The 20263-nt window shown below is 37.9% G+C and overlaps 1 protein-coding gene across 1 annotated transcript in view; it reads left to right on the forward strand.

The window, feature by feature from the left end:
- Window positions 1-1407: 1407 nt before the first annotated feature.
- Window positions 1408-20263, forward strand: part of DOP1B (DOP1 leucine zipper like protein B) — a 65886-nt gene continuing 47030 nt past the window's right edge. Inside the window, 3 exon segments of the mRNA XM_054517901.1 lie at window positions 1408-1750; window positions 2103-2203; window positions 7412-7578. Coding sequence (XP_054373876.1) covers window positions 7441-7578 — 138 coding nt within the window. The 5' untranslated portion in view covers window positions 1408-1750; window positions 2103-2203; window positions 7412-7440.

Raw genomic sequence — 20263 nt, forward strand, 5'->3', positions numbered from 1 at the left:
AATCACCTTTTTCCAAGCAAACTGACAGCTCCTTACATGGAACTCAAACTCTCTATAAATGTGACATCCAGCCTCTCATGACAACCATAAAAATTTCCAAAAAATGCTTTTTTTCCCCCCTAAACTCACATAGTAGTGTAATATCTATATATTGTAATACTGTAATATCTATATATCTAATATACTATCTTAGACTGTAGAATAATAGAGATTGTGAAATGTTGAAATGCTTTTTTCATGTCACTAACTCAGTGTAATAATATATTATATATATATATATATATATATATATAAAATTATATGTATAATTTTATATATATATATATATATATATATATATATATATATATATATATATAATTATATGTATAATTATATATATATTATATATATATAAATAAAATATTTAGGTGACTTCCCAGATGGATTTGGGAATTATCTTACCTGAAAGACAATATAACAGAAACAGAAACAAAAGTGCTGAAAAAATAAGAATTTATTGACTCTCGTTATCAGGGAGTGAAAATACAACAGGATGGAACCAGAAGAAGAAATAAAATATATTAATTTACTCTACAAGATGGCATGAACAGAAGCTAAAGGTTAAAACCAAGCAAAAGAACATCTAAACTCATAGGGATGTTTGAATATGTATGAACTCTTATGAATATGCATGTACCCCCTGTAATGTAACAGTAAATATTATATATATATATATATATATAAAATAGAAAAATATGGGAAAATATAGAAAAATTTAAAATATATACAATATATAAAAATATAAAAAGCGCCCAGCCCTGGATTTTATCCCTTTTATCCCTTAAGAAACTTTGATAAAAATTCTAAATAGTGAGCCGTGTTTCTCACATCCCCTGCAACCCGGAGCTCTCCCGGTGCATCCCGGGGCTCTCCCGGTGCATCCCGGGGCTCTCCAGGTGCTTCCCGGGGCTCTATCGGAGCTCTCCTGGTGTTTCCCGGGGCGCTCCCTGTGCATCCGGAGCTCCCCCGATTCATTCCGGAGCTCTCCCAGTGTTTTCCGGAGCTATCCCGGTGCATACCGGAGCTCTCCCGGTGTTTCCCGGGGCTCTCCCGGTGTTTCCCGGGGCTCTCCCGGTGCGGAGCGGCGGCGGAGGGAGCGCGGAGCTGCGGTCCCCGCCCGCGCCGCCAGAGGGCGCTCAGCGCCCCTGGGGACCCGCCGGGCTCTACCATCTCCCTACGGGGGGGGGAGGCAGGTGACACGCTGAGGGCTGTGGCACGACGCGACAGAGGGTGACACCAGGAGAAAGGTGACAGCGACAGAGCGTGACAACGACACCGGGTGACAACGCCAGAGCCCTCGGCTTATAGGCACAGCTGGAACCCTCCCGCACCGCGATGCCTCGGCACTCCCCGCGCGGCGCTCGGTGGTGCGGCCCCGCTGCGGGCCTGGCGGCGCGGGCGGGGGCGGCGGCGTTCCATAGGGCCGGGCTTCCATAGGCCGGGCTTCCATAGGGCCGGGCTTCCATAGGGCATATTTCCATAGGGCTGGGCTTCCATAGGGCACATTTCCATAGGGCTGTGCTTCCATAGGGCCGGCTCTCCATACGGCCGGGCTTCCTTAGGGCCGGCTCTCCATAGGGCACGTTTCCCTAGGGCCGGCCCTCCATAGGGCGCGTTTCCATAGGGACTGCGGAGCCGCTCCCGCCCCGCCGCCGCCCGGTTCCCCTCACGTCGCCGCCGGCCCCGGGAGGAGCGGGGCCCTGCGCAGGTAGGCGGCGGCGGGGAGGGGACGGGAGGGGACCCGGCTGAGGGGGCAGCGCTGGCCCAGGCCGGAATGCCGGGATCGCAGAACGGGCGGGGTTGGAAGGGGATCGCCCTGCCCAGCCCTGCCCAGCCGTGCCACGGCGCTCACCTGGAGCAGGTGACACAGGCGGGCTCGGAGCGGCCCCAGCCGGGGGGACCCGCGGCGTTCCCGGGGAATGGGCACGGCCCGAGAGCCCCGGGAGCCTTTGGACAGCGCTGCCGGGGGTCCCAGGGTGGGATTTGGGGGATCTGGGTGATCCTGGTGGAGCTTGCCCAGCTCAGCATATTCCGTGCTTCTCCGCCGCCTCCACGGGAAGAAGCTCTTCCTCAGGGTGAGGTGGAATTTCCTGGTTTAATTTCTGGCCATCGCTGCTCGTCCTGACCGCTGAAAAGAGCCTGGCAGCCTCAGTGGGGGAAGGTGATGAACGATTATTTACATCGGGATTTGCGAGGGAAGTTTGTGAGCCGGGATTTGGGTTATGTGCCTAAAGGTCACTAACCAAAAAGCGAGTGGGTTTTGTATGGATTTTAATTATTTGATGTTATTACTTATTTTCCTGACTTTGTGTCCAAGCACAAACATGTTCTATTTACCTTATTTCAATTGCTGGATTTTATCCAACCTTGCTGACACCTGGCAGCTGAGGTGCAGGAATATCAACCCCCACTAAATCATCCCTGCTCTCCTGGGTGGAAATCAACCTTTTACCTGTCTTTTCACTGCAGAAATCCAGATTCAATCCCTGGAGAGCTGATATGTCCTGTCAGCAAAGCAGCTGTCTGTTCTGAGTGACCCAGCCAAATCTCTTCTCCATGGAAGTGGCAGCAGCCCTGACTTGGCAGAGAGCTGCTGGAAAAACTCCCCAGCTCCTGCTTTGTGCTCAGGAGTGGAAACAATCCCATGATTAAGATCCTTAGATGAGATGAGGGAAATAGAGTTCCATTTCTTGCCCAGTGTTTGTATCAAATTACTCTTAATTTTTGCTGACAGTGTCTTGCAGCTTTTCCACTTTGTTGGGTTTTATGAGAGGACTGACTTTAATTTTTTTTAATTTTTTTTTAAACAAGCAGAGCTGGATCCCAGATAAATGAAATGTTATTCCCTGATTTCACTCTCTCTGCTGTGAGCAGCACTGCAAACATCCTGATAAAGACAAAATTAAATCCTCTTTGTAGCCAAACAAGCCAAGTCAATCTGGCCCTGATGACATTGTGTGATAATTTTGTTTTTCCATGGAGGTGGATCTGGCACAGAGTGGTTTTATTGGCAATGCCTCAATCCTGCTCAGGGCAGTGCAAAGGTGCCTTAAACCTGCACTTAAAATCCTTTCTGCTTTTTCATTTCATCCAGCATTTCTCTGCTTTTGAGGGTTTCTTACCAAAACCTTTCTATTGATGGAGTTCAAGTTGTTTATTACAACTTATGTTTTAATGTTTTAATTTAATTGAATGTTTTAAAGAACATGGAGGATGGCTTTGGTTTATTTTTGTGTCCTAACAGCAGGAGACTGAATGCAGTTGTCCTTCAGAAATGTAAAATATTTTGTTCCAGAGCTGTGATTTCCTTTCTGTATCAGTGATGCAGCAGGGATTGACCTAAACCTAAACTTAATCATATTTAAACTATTCTAGAAGAATATTTTGATGTTTTCCAACAGAACTGGGGTCAGAGGCAGCAAAGGAGAGAAAGGAGGATTTTTTTAAGTAGGGGAAATCCAACCAAACTTGGGTTCCATTGTTCTAAACCAGCTCTATTTGAATTTTTAACCTGAATACTTTGCAAAACTCAGGAAAATCAAGTCTGAAGAACTGATCTTTAACTATAAATATATTTTAAACATTGTTTATTGAAACAGAGGAAGATTATAAAGCATGGCTTGGCATTTTGGCACAACACCTTGGCCTTGCACTTGAGCATCTGCTGCTGCCAAGTGGAGCTGCAGAGCTCTGAGAGCTCCTTGTGCTGAGGGCTGAGAGCCCTTGAGCAGGATTTTTCTGGGAAGTTGTGTTTGCCCAGGGAATATTCCCCATTCCAGGCTCCAGGTGACGTTGCAGAGCACAGGGGATGAGTTCTGAAAGCAATTCCCAACTCCTTGGAGGGAGACTTTGGGATCCTCCCCTTTGTTATTGGGGATAGAATGGGAAAACACCTTCCAGAAATAGGGAAAAGTGACTGAAAATCTTTTGGGAGAGGCAGTGGAGAGTCAGAATTAATTTGGGAATTATTTTTAACTCTGTGTTGAAATTTTGACCTGTTACTGACCTGTTACTGTGCTGAGGGCTGAGAGCCCTTGAGCAGGATTCCCCATGGAAGGTTCCCCATATTCCACAGGGAACATTCCCCATTCCAGGCTCCAGGAACATTCCCCATTCCAGGCTCCAGGAACATTCCCCATTCCATATTCCAGGAATATTTCCCATTCCAGGCTCTCCATTCCAGAGCTCAGGGGATGAGTTCTGAAGGCAATTCCCCACTCCTTGGAGGGCAACTTTGGGATTCTCCCCTTGGTTATTGTGTGTGGAATGGGAAAACACCTTCCAGAAATAGGGAAAAGTGACTGAAAAAACTCCAAATTTTCTCTTGGAAAAATCAGTGGAGAGTCAGAATTAATTTGGGAATTATTTTTAACTCTGTGTTGAAATTTTAACCTGTTCATTGTGCTCTGAGAGCTCTTTGTGCTGAGGGCTGAGAGCCCTTGAGCAGGATTCCCCATGGAAGTTGTGTTTGCACAGGGAACATTCCCCATTCCATGTTCCAGGAATATTCTCCATTCCAGGCTCCAGGAACATTCCCCATTCCAGAGCTCAGGGGATGAGTTCTGAAGGCAATTCCCAACTCCTTGGAGGGAAACTTTGGGATCCTCCCCTTTGTTATTGTGTGTGGAATGGGAAAACACCTTCCCAATAGGAAATAGGAAAAAGTGACTGAAAATCTTTTGGAAAAATCAGTGGGGAGTCAAAATTACTTTGGGAATTATTTTTAACTCTATGTTGAAATTTTAACCTGTTCATTGTGCTCTGAGAGCTCCTTGTGCAGGAATCTCCATGGAAGTTGTGTTTGCACAGGGAATATTCCCCATTCCAGGCTCCGGGAACATTCCCCATTCCAGGCTCCAGGAATATTCCCCATTCCAGAGCTCAGGGGATGAGTTCTGAAAGCAATTCCCAACTCCTTGGAGAGAAACTTTGGGATCCTCCCCTTTGTTATTGTGGATACAATGGGAAAAGACCTTCCAGAAATAGGGAAAAGTGACTGAAAATCTTTTGGGAGAGGCAGTGGAGAGTCCGAATTAATTTGGGAATTATTTTTAACTCTGTGTTGAAATTTTGACCTGTTACTGACCTGTTACTGTGCTGAGGGCTGAGAGCCCTTGAGCAGGATTCCCCATGGAAGGTTCCCATATTCCACAGGGAACATTCCCCATTCCATGCTCCAGGAATATTCCCCATTCCATGCTCCAGGAATATTCCCCATTCCATGTTCCAGGAATATTCCCCATTCCAGAGCTCAGGGGATGAGTTCTGAAGGCAATTCCCAGCTGCTTGGAGAGAAACTTTGGGATCCTCCCATTTGTTATTGGGGATAGAATGGGAAAACACCTTCCAGAAATAGGGAAAAGTGACTGAAAATCTTTTGGAAAAATCAGTGGGGAGTCAAAATTACTTTGGGAATTATTTTTAACTTTGTATTGAAATTTTAACCTGTTCATTGTGCTCTGAGAGCTCCTTGTGCTGAGGGCTGAGAGCCCTTGAGCAGGATTTTTCTGGGAAGTTGTGTTTGCACAGGGAATATTCCCCATTCCAGGTTCCAGGAACATTCCCCATTCCATGTTCCAGGAACATTCCCCATTCCAGGTTCCAGGAATATTCCCCATTCCAGGTTCCAGGAATATTCCCCATTCCAGAGCTCAGGGGATGAGTTCTGAAGGCAATTCCCAACTCCTTGGAGAGAAACTTTGGGATCCTCCCCTTTGTTATTGTGTGTGGAATGGGAAAACACCTTCCCAAAAGGAAATAGGAAAAAGTGACTGAAAATCTTTTGGAAAAATCAGTGGGGAGTCAAAATTAATTTGGGAATTATTTTTAACTCTATGTTGAAATTTTAACCTGTTCATTGTGCTCTGAGAGCTCCTTGTGCAGGAATCTCCGTGGAAGTTGTGTTTGCACAGGGAACATTCCCCATTCCAGGCTCCAGGAATATTCCCCATTCCAGGCTCCCCATTCCAGAGCTCAGGGGATGAGTTCTGAAGGCAATTCCCAACTCCTTGGAAGGAAACTTTGGGATCCTCCCCTTTGTTATTGGGGATAGAATGGGAAAAGACCTTCCAGAAATAGGGAAAAGTGACTGAAAATCTTTTGGGAGAGGCAGTGGAGAGTCAGAATTAATTTGGGAATTATTTTTAACTCTGTGTTGAAATTTTGACCTGTTACTGACCTGTTACTGTGCTGAGGGCTGAGAGCCCTTGAGCAGGATTCCCCATGGAAGGTTCCCCATATTCCACAGGGAACATTCCCCATTCCATGCTCCAGGAATATTCCCCATTCCAGGTTCCAGGAATATTCCCCATTCCAGGCTCCAGGAATATTCCCCATTCCATGTTCCAGGAATATTCCCCATTCCAGAGCTCAGGGGATGAGTTCTGAAGGCAATTCCCAGCTCCTTGGAGAGAAATTTGGGATTCTCCCCTTTGTTATTGGGGATAGAATGGGAAAACACCTTCCAGAAATAGGGAAAAGTGACTGAAAATCTTTTGGAAAAATCAGTGGGGAGTCAAAATTAATTTGGGAATTATTTTTAACTCTGTGTTGAAATTTTAACCTGTTCATTGTGCTCTGAGAGCTCCTTGTGCTGAGGGCTGAGAGCCCTTGAGCAGGATTCCCCATGGAAGTTGTGTTTGCACAGGGAACATTCCCCATTCCATGTTCCAGGAATATTCCCCATTCCAGGCTCCAGGAATATTCCCCATTCCAGAGCTCAGGGGATGAGTTCTGAAAGCAATTCCCAACTCCTTGGAGAGAAACTTTGGGATCCTCCCCTTTGTTATTGTGGATACAATGGGAAAAGACCTTCCAGAAATAGGGAAAAGTGACTGAAAATCTTTTGGGAGAGGCAGTGGAGAGTCAGAATTAATTTGGGAATTATTTTTAACTCTGTGTTGAAATTTTGACCTGTTACTGACCTGTTACTGTGCTGAGGGCTGAGAGCCCTTGAGCAGGATTCCCCATGGAAGGTCCCCATATTCCACAGGGAACATTCCCCATTCCAGGCTCCAGGAATATTCCCCATTCCAGGTTCCAGGAATATTCCCCATTCCAGAGCTCAGGGGATGAGTTCTGAAGGCAATTCCCAACTCCTTGGAGAGAAACTTTGGGATCCTCCCCTTTGTTATTGTGGATACAATGGGAAAACACCTTCCCAATAGGAAACAGGAAAAAGTGACTCCAAATTTTCTCTTGGAAAAATCAGTGGAAATTCAAAATTACTTTGGGAATTATTTTTAACTTTGTATTGAAATTTTGACCTGTTTATTGTGCTGCCAGTGCTGCTCCATATTTATGATTCCAGGTGCTGCAGAACTGAAATTTGGGTGATTTTTGTAACTCTTTGCATGTCTGAATTTTCCAGAAGGCTCCACCTTGCTATGAGCAGCCAAGATGGATCCAGAAGAGCAGGATTTACTTGGGGATTACAGATACAGGAATTATTCTTCAGCAATTGAGAAAGCTTTGAGGAACTTTGAATCATCCAGTGAATGGGCAGACCTGATCTCTTCACTTGGCAAGCTCAACAAGGTACAGTGTGAGGGGAATTTTTATCATTTCTTGGTGATATTTGTATTGCTGTGAACTTTTCTGGCACTTCCAGCACTTGAAAAAATTGAAAATTCACTCAAGAAAAATAATGGAAGGAGCTAAGTCAGTACTTCTTTATGTAAATGTGAGAAATTGCTAAATTATATAAAATTATATAAAAATAGAAATTATATATAAATAAATGTGAGCAATTTATATTTTAAAAAAAGTGAGCCATTCTGGTGAAAGAGCTTTCCTGCAAATGGTATTTGCTGTCTTTATGCTGCTAATTTAATTTAATTGATTTAATTTAATTAATTGAAGTTTTACATCAAAGAAACCCTCACTCTATAGCAGCTAAAAAGCTTTTCTAGAAAAGAGGAAATGACAAGTTTTAGAATATTTTCTGAGTCAAAGCTTTTATTTAAAGGTCACATTCCCTTGGCTGTGCCCTCCCCTTGGATTTGGGGAAATTTGGTGGTTTTTGTATGAAAAAGGAATATATGTATATCAATATATATGTATATCAAAGGAATGAGGGAGACAGAAATGTTGTTTTGAAGCAGGAGTTCCACATTCCTGCCTTCAGTTTTTCACCATGATTCTGGCTCTCATCAAGAGCCAGGTGCCTTCAAGATGCTTTTCTGCAAAGGGAAGATGTGAAATAATTGGAGTGAGAGGAAGGCTTTGATCTTTTATTGTGACCTAGATGAGCACTGAGCACCCACCCGAGCTTTCATTCAGGTGCAGAATTGCCAGAACCTGTGGCAGCAGAGCAGAAAGCAAAGGCAAAGCAAGCTCTCAGCTGCTCCAGAGCCCATCTGCTGGGGCTTTGAGGGATTTCCTCTTTGTAGGAGAATTGGTGCAGCAAATGCTCCCCGGTGTTCATCCCTGGCTGGGGTCTGAAAGCCAGGAGGGATGTGGCAGGGGAAGGAAAAGGAGATGTCAGTAACTGTGGGGATTCCTGGGGATTTTTGGAGGAGTTTTGAATGATTAGAGATGGGATTTTGGAGTTGTTTGTGGTTTATTTTCTATATAGGTAGGAAGGGTGAGCTTGGCTCCAGTATTGTTTAGAAGGTCACAAGACCCTTAAGCTGTAAGAGTTTTTAAGGAGTTATTGACTAATAAAACACTGTTAATAAGGATATTTATGTTTTTGACTCAATCTTTAGATATTTTGTCTCATGGACTTATGCTACAGTGTAAGCTGCAGCTAATTATTCTTAGTTAATTATGTTATGACACACAAACCTGCAGTGCTGCATTCTAATTTCTCTGTTTACTTCTGTAGTCACTTTTAATTTTTTTATATCTTAAACTTGAAAACTTCAAACTTTCTTTTACTTAGCTAAACCTTTCTTGGCTTTAAACTACAAATCCCCGTTCTCCCTTCCAGCCCCTCAGTTTGGGAGCCTTTCCCAAAGTCTCAGATCAAATCCTGGGTTTCATTCTAAGCTTTGGCTTCCAGCCCCAAAGTGGCTTTGAGGGATTCCATCTTTGTAGGAGCTCAAGAATTGGTGCAGCAAATGCTCCCCGGTGTTCATCCCTGGCTGGTGTCTGAAAGTCAGGAGGGATGTGGCAGGGGAAGGAAAAGGAGATGTCAGTAACTGTGGGGATTCCTGGGGATTTTTGGAGGAGTTTTGAATGATTAGAGATGGGATTTTGGAGTTGTTTGTGGTTTATTTTCTTTATTTTCTATATAGGTAGGAAGGGTGAGCTTGGCTCCAGTATTGTTTAGAAGGTCACAAGACCCTTAAGCCGTAAGAGTTTTTAAGGAGTTATTGACTAATAAAACACTGTTAATAAGGATATTTATGTTTTTGACTCAATCTTTAAATATTTTGTCTCATGGACTTATGCTACAGTGTAAGCTGCAGCTAATTATTCTTAGCTAATTATGACACACAAACCTACAGTGCTGCATTCTAATTTCTCTGTTTACTTCTGTAGTTACTTTTAATTTTTTTTATATCTTAAACTTGAAAACTTCAAACTTTCTTTTACTTAGCTAAACTTTTCTTGGCTTTAAACTACAAATCCCCATTCTCCCTTCCAGCCCCTCAGTTTGGGAGCCTTTCCCAAAGTCTCAGATCAAATCCTGGGTTTCATTCGAAGCTTTGGCTTCCAGCCCCAAAATTCTGAATTTTTGGTATTTGGGATTCCAGCAAGTCACCATTCCCTGAACTCCTGGTGGTCTCTGACAGCCTCTATTATAAAGATTATTATAAAGATTATTATAAAGATTATTATAAAGATTATTATAAAGATTATTATAAAGATTATTATAAAGATTATTATAAAGATTATTATAAAGATTATTATAAAGATTATTATAAAGATTATTGTTGATTTTTACCAGGGCTGGGGAGGTACTGGCTCAGTGCTGGAGGTGCATGAGCAGGAAGGAGAGCAGTGATAAAATTGTTTTTACCATCTCCACGTGGTTTTATTAAAGATCCTGGGGGTCACTCGTGTGCAGGGATAACTGAGATTAATCTCAGTGAAAATGCTGAGAAAGGGAAGGACAAAATCCAAGAAATCAAGAAGTTCAGGAGTTCTTTTCCAGAGCAGTGTGAAATCAGCATGACACCACAAGGGTTCAGATTTTCTGAGGCTTTTTCTCCTGCAGGCCCTGTTGAGACACAAACATTTTTTATTTCCATGAAGCTCAGGGGCATCACCCTCCAGGTGAGCCAGGGTCTGGGAAAAGCAAGATGCAGTTGTCCTTCAGAAATGGAAAATATTTTATTCCAGAGCTGTGATTTCATTTCTGTGTCAGTGATGCAGCAGGGATTGACCTAAACCTACACCTAAACATATTTAAACTATTCTAGAAGAATATTTTGGTGTTTTCCAGCAGAACTGGGGTCAGAGGCAGCAAAGGAGAGAAGGGAGGATTTTGTAAGTAGGGAAAACCCAACCAAGCTTGGATTCCATTGTTCTGAACCGGGTGTATTTGAATTTTTAACCTGAATACTTGGCAAAACACAGGGAAATCCGGTCTGAACAGCTGATCTTGAAATATAAAAATATAAAAATATGGTTTATTGAACTAGAGGAAGATTATAATGCAGGGCTTGGCATTTTGGAACAACACCTTGGATCTGAGCAGCGGGGATTGACCTAAACCTAAGCATATTTAAACTATTCTAGAAGAATATTCTGGTGTTTTCCAACAGAACTGGGGTCAGAGGCAGCACAGGAGAGAAAGGAGGATTTTTTTAAGGAGGGAAAACCCAACCAAGCTTGGATTCCATTGTTCTGAACCAGGTGTATTTGAGTTTTTAACCTGAATACTTTGCAAAACACAGGGAGATCAGGTCTGAACAGCTGATCTTGAAATATAAAAATATAAAAATATGGTTTATTGAACTAGAGCAAGATTATAATGCAGGGCTTGGCATTTTGGAACAGCACCTTGGATCTGAGCAGCAGGGATTGACCCAAACCTACACCTGAGCATATTTAAACCATTCTAGAAGAATATTTTGGTGTTTTCCAACAGAACCGGGGGCAGAGGCAGCAAAGGGGAGAAGGAAGGATCCCTTAAATATCTTATCCCTTAAAACCGAGGTAAAAAAGGGGGCTTGGTGAAGAGAACCAACTCTGCTGCCTCTCTGTTGTTCCTTGATTATCTTAAAATTTATTCCATCCTCAATGATTCTACTCAGAATAAAAGGGAACTTTTTTTGAGTTTCTCTGTTGCTTGTACAGCTCAAAAGAATATTTTCTGGGACTTGTAGAACCAGGGAAGCAACATCTGAATGTTCAGTGGACGGATCTGCAGAGCTTTTATTTTATTTTATATTTTTATTTTATATTTTTATTTTTTATCTTATTTTTTTATTTTTTGTATATTTTATTTTATATTTTCTTATATTTTATATTTTTATATTTTATTTTATATTTTATATTTTATCTTATATTCTATTTTATATTTTATCTTATATTTTATATTATATTTAATTTTATTTTTATTTTTTATTTTTATTTATTATTTTTTATTTTTAATATATTTTATATTTTATATTTTTATATTTTATTTTTTATTTTATTTTTTTATTATTTTTTAAATTTTATTTTATTATTTTTAAAATATTTTTAAATTAATTTTATCATTTAAGGGAGATGAGCTTTATGTGACTTGACATTTCATTCCAGCCAGCTTCACCTTGCATTGCTTTGAGGCAGGCAGAGAATAAAGGGTTTCTTTTGGTTTCTTTCTGTTGTTCTTCTATTATTTCTAGAGTCCCATATTGTTGTTATTAGATTTCTAAAGTCCATACCTCTCCGGTGTATTCTCATGGCTGCAGATCTTCACAGCATGGACTCTTTCTTCTGCATGCTGTTCTCTCTCAGGTCAGGGATCCTCCAAGGCTCTCCCTGACTGGCTATCCCACCCCCTTTTATCCCAGTTATCTCCATTGGTCACAGCTGCAGCCCAATTAAGGACATCGCAGCTGCAGCCCATCGAGGGCAACCAGGACCTCTGGGGCAAAGCTTCTATATACATATTCAAATACAATACATATCCTCTACTATATTTCCCCCTTTGTTTTTACTTAAGTTAACAGTTGTACAGATGTTTAAATACAATACATTTTCTCATGACTCACAGGTCATGCACAACACCCACATTCTCCCATGACTCACAGGCCATGTATAACCCACATAGCTCCTTGCTCAAAGGCCAAACTCTTTCACAGCTCCCTGACCCAAAGGCTATGTTCTGTCACAGCTCTTGGCCACCACAGCTCTCAGCTGTCTTATCTTCTGCTAGCAACCACCGCAGCTCTTGGCTGTTCCGTCGCAGCTCTTGGCCACCACAGCTCTCGGCTGTCTTATGTTCTGTTAACTATCACGTCGGGGTCACCACTTCTTGTTCTTCTATTATTTCTAGAGTCCCATATTGTTGTTATTAGATTTCTAAAGTCCATACCTCTCCGGTGTATTCTCATAGCTGCAGATCTTCACAGCATGGACTCTTTCTTCTGCATGCTGTTCTCTCTCAGGTCAGGAATCCTCCAAGGCTCTCCCTGACTGGCTATCCCGCCCCCTTTTATCCCCGTCATCTTCATCGGTTACAGCTGCAATTAAGGACATCGCAGCTGCAGCGCATCGAGGGCAACCGGGACCTCTGGGGCAAAGCCTCTATACAGATATTCGAATACAATACATATCCTCTACTATATCTTTCTTTGTTTTGTGACTCATCCCTTGCCCAAAGTAGGTCAGAGCAATGTTGTCCTAAGACTGTGCGTGTTCCTCCTGGCTGTTATGGGAGCCTCAGGGGTTGCTGCACTTTTACCCCTTTTTTTGGGCTGATTTTGGGGGTTCTGAGGTCAGGAGAGAGGAATTTCCCTCTCAGAGTGCAAAACCCGCAGGAACCAGGGGTGAGCATGGGAGAATTGGCAGAATTTGCTCATTTATTTTACACCCCAAACTCAGAAGAGAAGGATTTGGGGGGATTGTTTTGAATAATGTGGGTGTAATAGGTCATGACAGGAAATGAGAAACAGTGGAAAAGAATATTTCTACTAGGAATATAAATAATAAGATGCAAATATAGAAATATTCTAAAAATAGCAAGAATTCTAATATAATAATAATATTTCTACTAGGAATATAGGTAATAAGATGCAAATATAGAAATATTCAAACAATAGAAAGAATTCTAATATAATAATAATAATATTTCTACTAGGAATATAACTAATAAGATGCAAATATAGAAATATTCTAAAAATAGAAAGAATTCTAATATAATAATAATAATATTTCTACTAGGAATATAAATAATAAGATGCAAATATAGAAATATTCAAAAAATAGAAAGAATTCTAATATAATAATATTTCTACTAGGAATATAACTAATAAGATGCAAATATAGAAATATTCTAAAAATAGCAAGAATTCTAATATAATAATAATATTTCTACTAGGAATATAACTAATAAGATGCAAATATAGAAATATTCTAAAAATAGAAAGAATTCTAATATAAAAATAAATATTATTAATAAAATATGTATAGCTAATATTTCTATAAATATTATATTCTACTATTAGAATATGGATACTACATTCTAATAAGAATAAAAATGAGCAGATGCAAATACAGAAATATTATATATATATAAAGAATTACAATAGAAAAATATAAATATTATTCATATAATTTATATAAATAATATTTATAGCTAATATTTCTGTAAATATCAGATTCTACTGTTAGAAAATAAATGTTATATAGAAATATTCTAAAAATAGAAAGAATTCTAATATAAAAATAAATATTATTAATAAAATATGTATAGCTAATATTTCTATAAATATTATATTCTACTATTAGAATATGGATACTACATTCTAATAAGAATAAAAATGAGCAGATGCAAATACAGAAATATTATATATATATAAAGAATTACAATAGAAAAATATAAATATTATTCATATAATTTATATAAATAATATTTATAGCTAATATTTCTGTAAATATCAGATTCTACTGTTAGAAAATAAATGTTATAGTCTAATAGAAATATAAATGGGCAGATGCAAATATAAAATATTAAATAAACAAATAATTAAAATCTTAAAATATTATATTCTAATATTTATATAATTAAGATTTATATCTAACATTTATATAAATATTAGATTCTACTATTAGAATATAGGTACTATATTCTAATAAGAATATAAACAGGCAGATGTAAATATAGAAACATTATATAAGTATGAATGATTAAAATATTAAAATATAAATATTATCTTTTAATATTTATATAATTAATATATTATCTAACATTTATATAAATATTATATTCTACTATTAAAATATGAATATTGTAGTAAGAATATAAACGGGCAGATGCAAATATAGAATATTTATATTATATTATTTTAATTATTTATATTTATATAATATTTATAATGTTTATATAATAATGTTTATATCTAATGTTTATACAAATATTATATTCTACTGTTAGAATATAAATATTATATTCTAATAAGAATGTAAATGGGCAGGTGGATGAAGCGGGCAGTAAATATGGATGTCAGTGTTTTAGAGAGGTTTCAGCTTCATTTTTCAGTGAGAAATCCTTTCAGACTTTGATAAAAAAGCTTCTGGGGTGAAGGGTGGTTTAAACTTCCAAATTAAGTTAAAACTTTTAAACAAAAATAACGGCTGGTTCAGTACAGGTGGGTTTGGCAATGCAACAGGGGCTTTGGACATTATTTTCTATCCAAAATATTGTTGGTTTTCTATCCAAAATATTGTTGGTTTTCTATCCAAAATGCCAGGGACTGTAGCTAGAGGATGAACAAATAGTAAATCTGTATCAAGTGTTCATGGCTGGGGAATTTCAGGCAATGAGGGGATAAAAATGTCTGAGTTGGGGAAACCCAAAGGCTCAGTTTGCAGGAGGGGTTTTAGCCACAGTCTGGGGATGTGCTCTCCATAAACATCAACTCTGGGTGAGGCAGGGAGTGGGGAAATGGCACAAATGGCAACGTGAGGAGCTGAAAATTAGATATATTAGAATGTAATATATAATATATAATATATAATATATTATATATATAATATATTCTATATATTATGCATAATATATATATTATAAAAATATATAATAATATATTTTATATATAATAGTAGATATTATATATTAAAAATATATAATAACATATATTATATATTATATGGTATATTACATATTACATATTCTATATATTATATATAATATGTATTATATAATATTGTATTGTATTATATTATGTATATGGTATATTGTATATTATATATTATTTATAATATATAATATATTATATTATATATTTTCTATAATAAAATATAATATATTATATGTATTAGAAATATATATAATATTATATATTATATATTATAATATATATAACAACATATATTATATATTATATGGTATATTACATATTATATAATATATATTATATAATATATATTTTATATATTAGATATTATATGTATAATACTATATATATTATTATATATTATATATTATATATTATAATATATATTATATACATAATATTATATACATTATAATAATATTATATACATTATAAATATATTATAAATATATTATATTATAAATATATATTATATTATTAGATATATTGGAAATACAATATAACATAACATTACATTACATTATATTATAAATATATTATATAATATTAGATATATTGGAGTAGAAAATATTGGATTTTGGTTCTGTGGGGAAATAAGGAAAGGAGTGGTTTTTAAAAATCCCTGAAATTTGGGGTGCTGAGGATTCTCAGAGAATTCCCAGAGCAGCTGGGGCTGCCCCTGCATCCCTGGCAGTGCCCAAGGCCAGCGTGGGGACAGTGGGAGGTGTCCCTGCAATGGCAAAGGCCGATCTTAAATAAATAAATAAATAAATAAAATTAAATAAGTAATAAATAAAATTATAAATAAATAAAATATTAAAAATAAAATATATAAAAATTAAATTTATAATTTTAAAATAATTCAAATAAAATAAATAAAATTTTAAAAATTTAAAAATAAAATAATTTTTTTAAATTGTCTTTAAAGTCCCTTCCAAGCCAATCTATTCAGGAATTTCAGTTTAATTTGGTCTAAAAGTGCACTTTAAAACTGCTTTTTATCCATGGTTAAAAATTTCTATATTTATGATAGAAATATTTATTTATATATATAATTTTAATTTTTCTAGATATAAATTATTTAACATTATTGTTAATTATTTCTATACATTTATCATATTAATTTCACAGTTTTAAACTGCTTTTTATCCATGGTTAAAAATTTCTATATTTATGAAATAATATATATATATATATATATATATATATATATATATATATATAAAATTTATATATATAATATTATATATGTTTTATATATTTGGTATAATTTATATGTATATTATATGTTTATAAATTATTTAAAATTTTCCATATAAAAATTATTTGTTATTAAATTCTAAATAATTTTAATATATTTATTATATAAATTTCACATTTTCAAACAGTTTTTATCCTTGGAAAAAAGTATTTTATATTTATTTTATAAATTTCTATCTATTATAAATAGATATGTATTAATTATTTAAATTTTCTATATATAAATTTTTTAATATTAAATTAGAAACTATTTTTATATATTTATTATAAATTTCAAAACTTATATTTAAGTTAATAATAATTTAATTAAGTTAATAAAAATTTAATTAAGTTAATTAAATTTAATTTATAAATTTATAAATTTCAAACTTTCAAAGTGCTTTTTTTCCTTGGATAAAAATTTTTATATTTATTACATAGCTTTTTATATAATATAAATAAATTTTAATCCAGCTCCTACTTTCCTTACAACTAAATTTAAAATTAATTCTCCTATTTTAAAATTCATTCTATTCATGGTATTTCTATAGAAGCTGGAGCTCTGTTTGGAATTTATTTTTAACTTGGAAAATGAATCAGTGGAAAAAAGGATCACAGGTTCTTCCTCTCCCCCTCTCTTCACAACCACTGTTGTTTAAACAAGAATTATATTATTATATTAGTAAGAATTAGTAATTCTATTATTAGCTATTTCCTAACTGAAGATAATCTCAGAAATCGATGCTGCCTTTTCCTGGAACTCTAGTGATGGAAATAAAAACATTTCCTTGATTTGCATCGAGTTTTTATCATTATTTGTAACAGGTTTCTAGTGCAGGAGGAACTAAAGCAGGAACTGAGGAAATGCAAATATTCCTCTGTGCTTGTGGTTTAATTTTAAGGCACGGGTGCTAAAAATAGCAAGTTTTTGTAGACAATTCTGTATTTTTATAGCCAAATATCAGAGAAATTCTGAGCACCCTTAGGTGTTAGTGTTGGAAAAAAGGTGTGGGATGGGATCTGGAGTTTATTCACCTCCACCAGCCAAGGTTACAATTCCAGCATCCCTGGATCCTGATTCTTTGTTCTTTTATCTCTTGTGGAAGCTCAGGAGATTTAAAAATCCAACTTTGCCCTTCAGCTGGAGGAGATGAATTATCAATTAAAGCTCTCTCTATTATCACCTCACTCTTATCTCAGTGAGCACCTGAGATCCCTCTGCCAATGAATGCCTTTCAAACCTCTTAAAATCCTGTGAGCTGCAATTCTGGGCAGGCTGGGAAGAGCACAGCCAAAGTTAAAATTCCAGCATTCTTGGATCTTGATTCTTTGTTCTTTTATCTCTTGTGGAAGCTCAGGAGATTTAAAAATCCAATCTCTCAATTTTGCCTAATCCAGCATCTCAATTTTGCCTAATCCAACTTCTCAACTTTGCCTGTCAGCTGGAGGAGCTGAATTATCATTTAAAGCTCTCTCTATTATCACCTCACTCTTATCTCAGTGAGCACCTGAGACCCCTCTGCCAATGAATCCTTTCAAACCTCTTAAAATCCTGTGAGCTGCAGTTCTGGAGAAGCTGGGAAGAACCCAACCAAAGTTAAAATTCCAGCATTCCTGATTCTTTGTTCTTTTTCCTCTTGTGGAAGCTCAGGATATTCAAAAATCCAACTTCTCAACTTTGCCTAATCCAGCGTCTCAATTTTGCCTAATCCAACTTCTCAACTTTCCCTGTCAGCTGGAGGAGATGAATTATCATTTAAAAATCTTCTATTATCACCTCACTCTTATCTCAGTGAACATTTGAGATCCCTCTGCCAATGAATGCCTTTCAAACCTCTTAAAATCCTGTGAGCTGCAGTTCTGGACAAGATGGGAAGAACCCAGCCAAAGTTAAAATTCCAGCATTCTTGGATCTTGATTCTTTGTTCTTTTATCTCTTGTGGAAGCTCAGGAGATTTAAAAATCCAACTTCTCAACTTTGCCCTTCAGCTGGAGGAGATGAATTATCATTTAAAGCTCTCTCTATTATCACCTCACTCTTATCTCAGTGAGCACCTGAGATCCCTCTGCCACTGAATGCCTTTCAAACATCTTAAAATCCTGTGAGCTGCAGTTCTGGAGGAGCTGGGAAGAACCTGAACCTTCCAGCAAAGCAGCAGGGAGGGCTCTTGGGACAAGCACAGCCTTTAAAAATACTGGAATGGGGTTTCAAATCCCTGAACCTGCTGGAGATCAGGTGTAGCAGGGTTTGGATATAAAACCTTCTGTGATTTTCTCAGAATCTGCAAACGAGGTCAATTCCTTCAGCAGCCACATCAACTCAGGTGTTTTCATTTCCGTGTTACATGAAGAGAACCTGAAAGGCCAGGAACTGGCAACAGGAGGAAAAACTCTCCTAAAACCAGCACACTAAAGAAAAGCTGCTCTTTGGTTTGCTCTTCCCTTCCAGGCAGCAAATCCATCATCCCATTGCTGCCCATCCCATTGCTGCCCATCCCATGGCAAATTCCAAACCAAAGGAATGTGTAGGAGCACAGGGTCCTCAGCAGAAATAGGAGCTTTTTTGAGCCAGCTCTCATAAGCTCTTGGAGATTTATATCACACCCAAGATAGCTCAGCTACCTTAGAGGGCATAAAATCAGCAGGATGGCTTCTGTGGCAGTGTTGGAAACAAAAAGGTTTTAATAAAAGGCAAAATAACAAAACTTTACAGAGAAAAACTGAGCCAGGTGCAAGAGGCCCTCCTGCCCCTGGTAAAACACCTCACAAAAGCCATTGGTTTCTTGGTTCTTTTCTTTTTCTAATAAATTGCTCACCTGGGACTTTTTGGTTCCTGTCCTAAAGTTTGAGGTGAAGTCCCCCAAGCCTATGAGATGCATTTTTCACCTAATCAAAAAGAGAAACTTCTGGGCTTATTTCCTTTTTAAGGGGACAAAAGAGAGTTTTGTCACTCCCTCAACGATGAGCACGTTCCTACACTCAGCCTGTGGTGTTGTCCTGTCCAGGCCACAAAATCCTTGTTCTTTTCCATTTCCCTTTCTTTTCCCAACATCCAAGGGATTGTTTTGGGAAGAGATGAGCCCTGCTGCAAGAAAGATGGACAGAGCCAGTTTCCAAGGGCTGGAGGGACACACTGTTGGGATTTGGTTTGAAGTTTTGCTGTGGTTTTAGGTGTAGCAGCACCCACAGTCCCCATGGCAGAAGGGCTTTTTGTGTCATCAATAAAGGTTCATTCCAGCAATCCCAAGGGAAATCAGGGACAACAGACAAACCATGGGGGGTGCACAAGGTTAAGAATGGGGTGGCACAAAGGGCATTGCCCTCCAGGGAAGATGGGCTGGCCACCAGGGACACCACAAACAATGAGGGAACAGGGAAAGGAGAAACCAGGAGAATTTGGGACATTTGGGGAGAGGAACTGGGGTGGTTCCTGGTGTTGTGAGGCTCCATGGGGAAGTCTTCTCCTTCAGCCCAGGTGGAGACTCTGTGGTTTATTCTTCCAAGGCAAAGTCCTGGGGGTTTCTGTGAGGGTTCCAAAGGATTCCACAACTCCCCTGTGTTTTCTTACTATCAAGACTTCAATGAGGGGACAGGGAAAGGAGAAACCAGGAGAATTTGGGACATCTGGGGGAAGGAACTGGGGTGGATCGTGGTGTTGTGAGGCTCCATGGGGAAATCTTCTCCTTCAGCCCAGGTGGAGACTCTGTGGTTTATCCTGAAGGTTCCAAAGGATTCCACAACTCCCCTGTGTTTTCTTACTGTGA

This window comes from Molothrus ater, chromosome 2 (assembly GCF_012460135.2).
Source record: "Molothrus ater isolate BHLD 08-10-18 breed brown headed cowbird chromosome 2, BPBGC_Mater_1.1, whole genome shotgun sequence".
Classification (NCBI taxonomy): Eukaryota; Metazoa; Chordata; class Aves; order Passeriformes; family Icteridae; genus Molothrus; species Molothrus ater.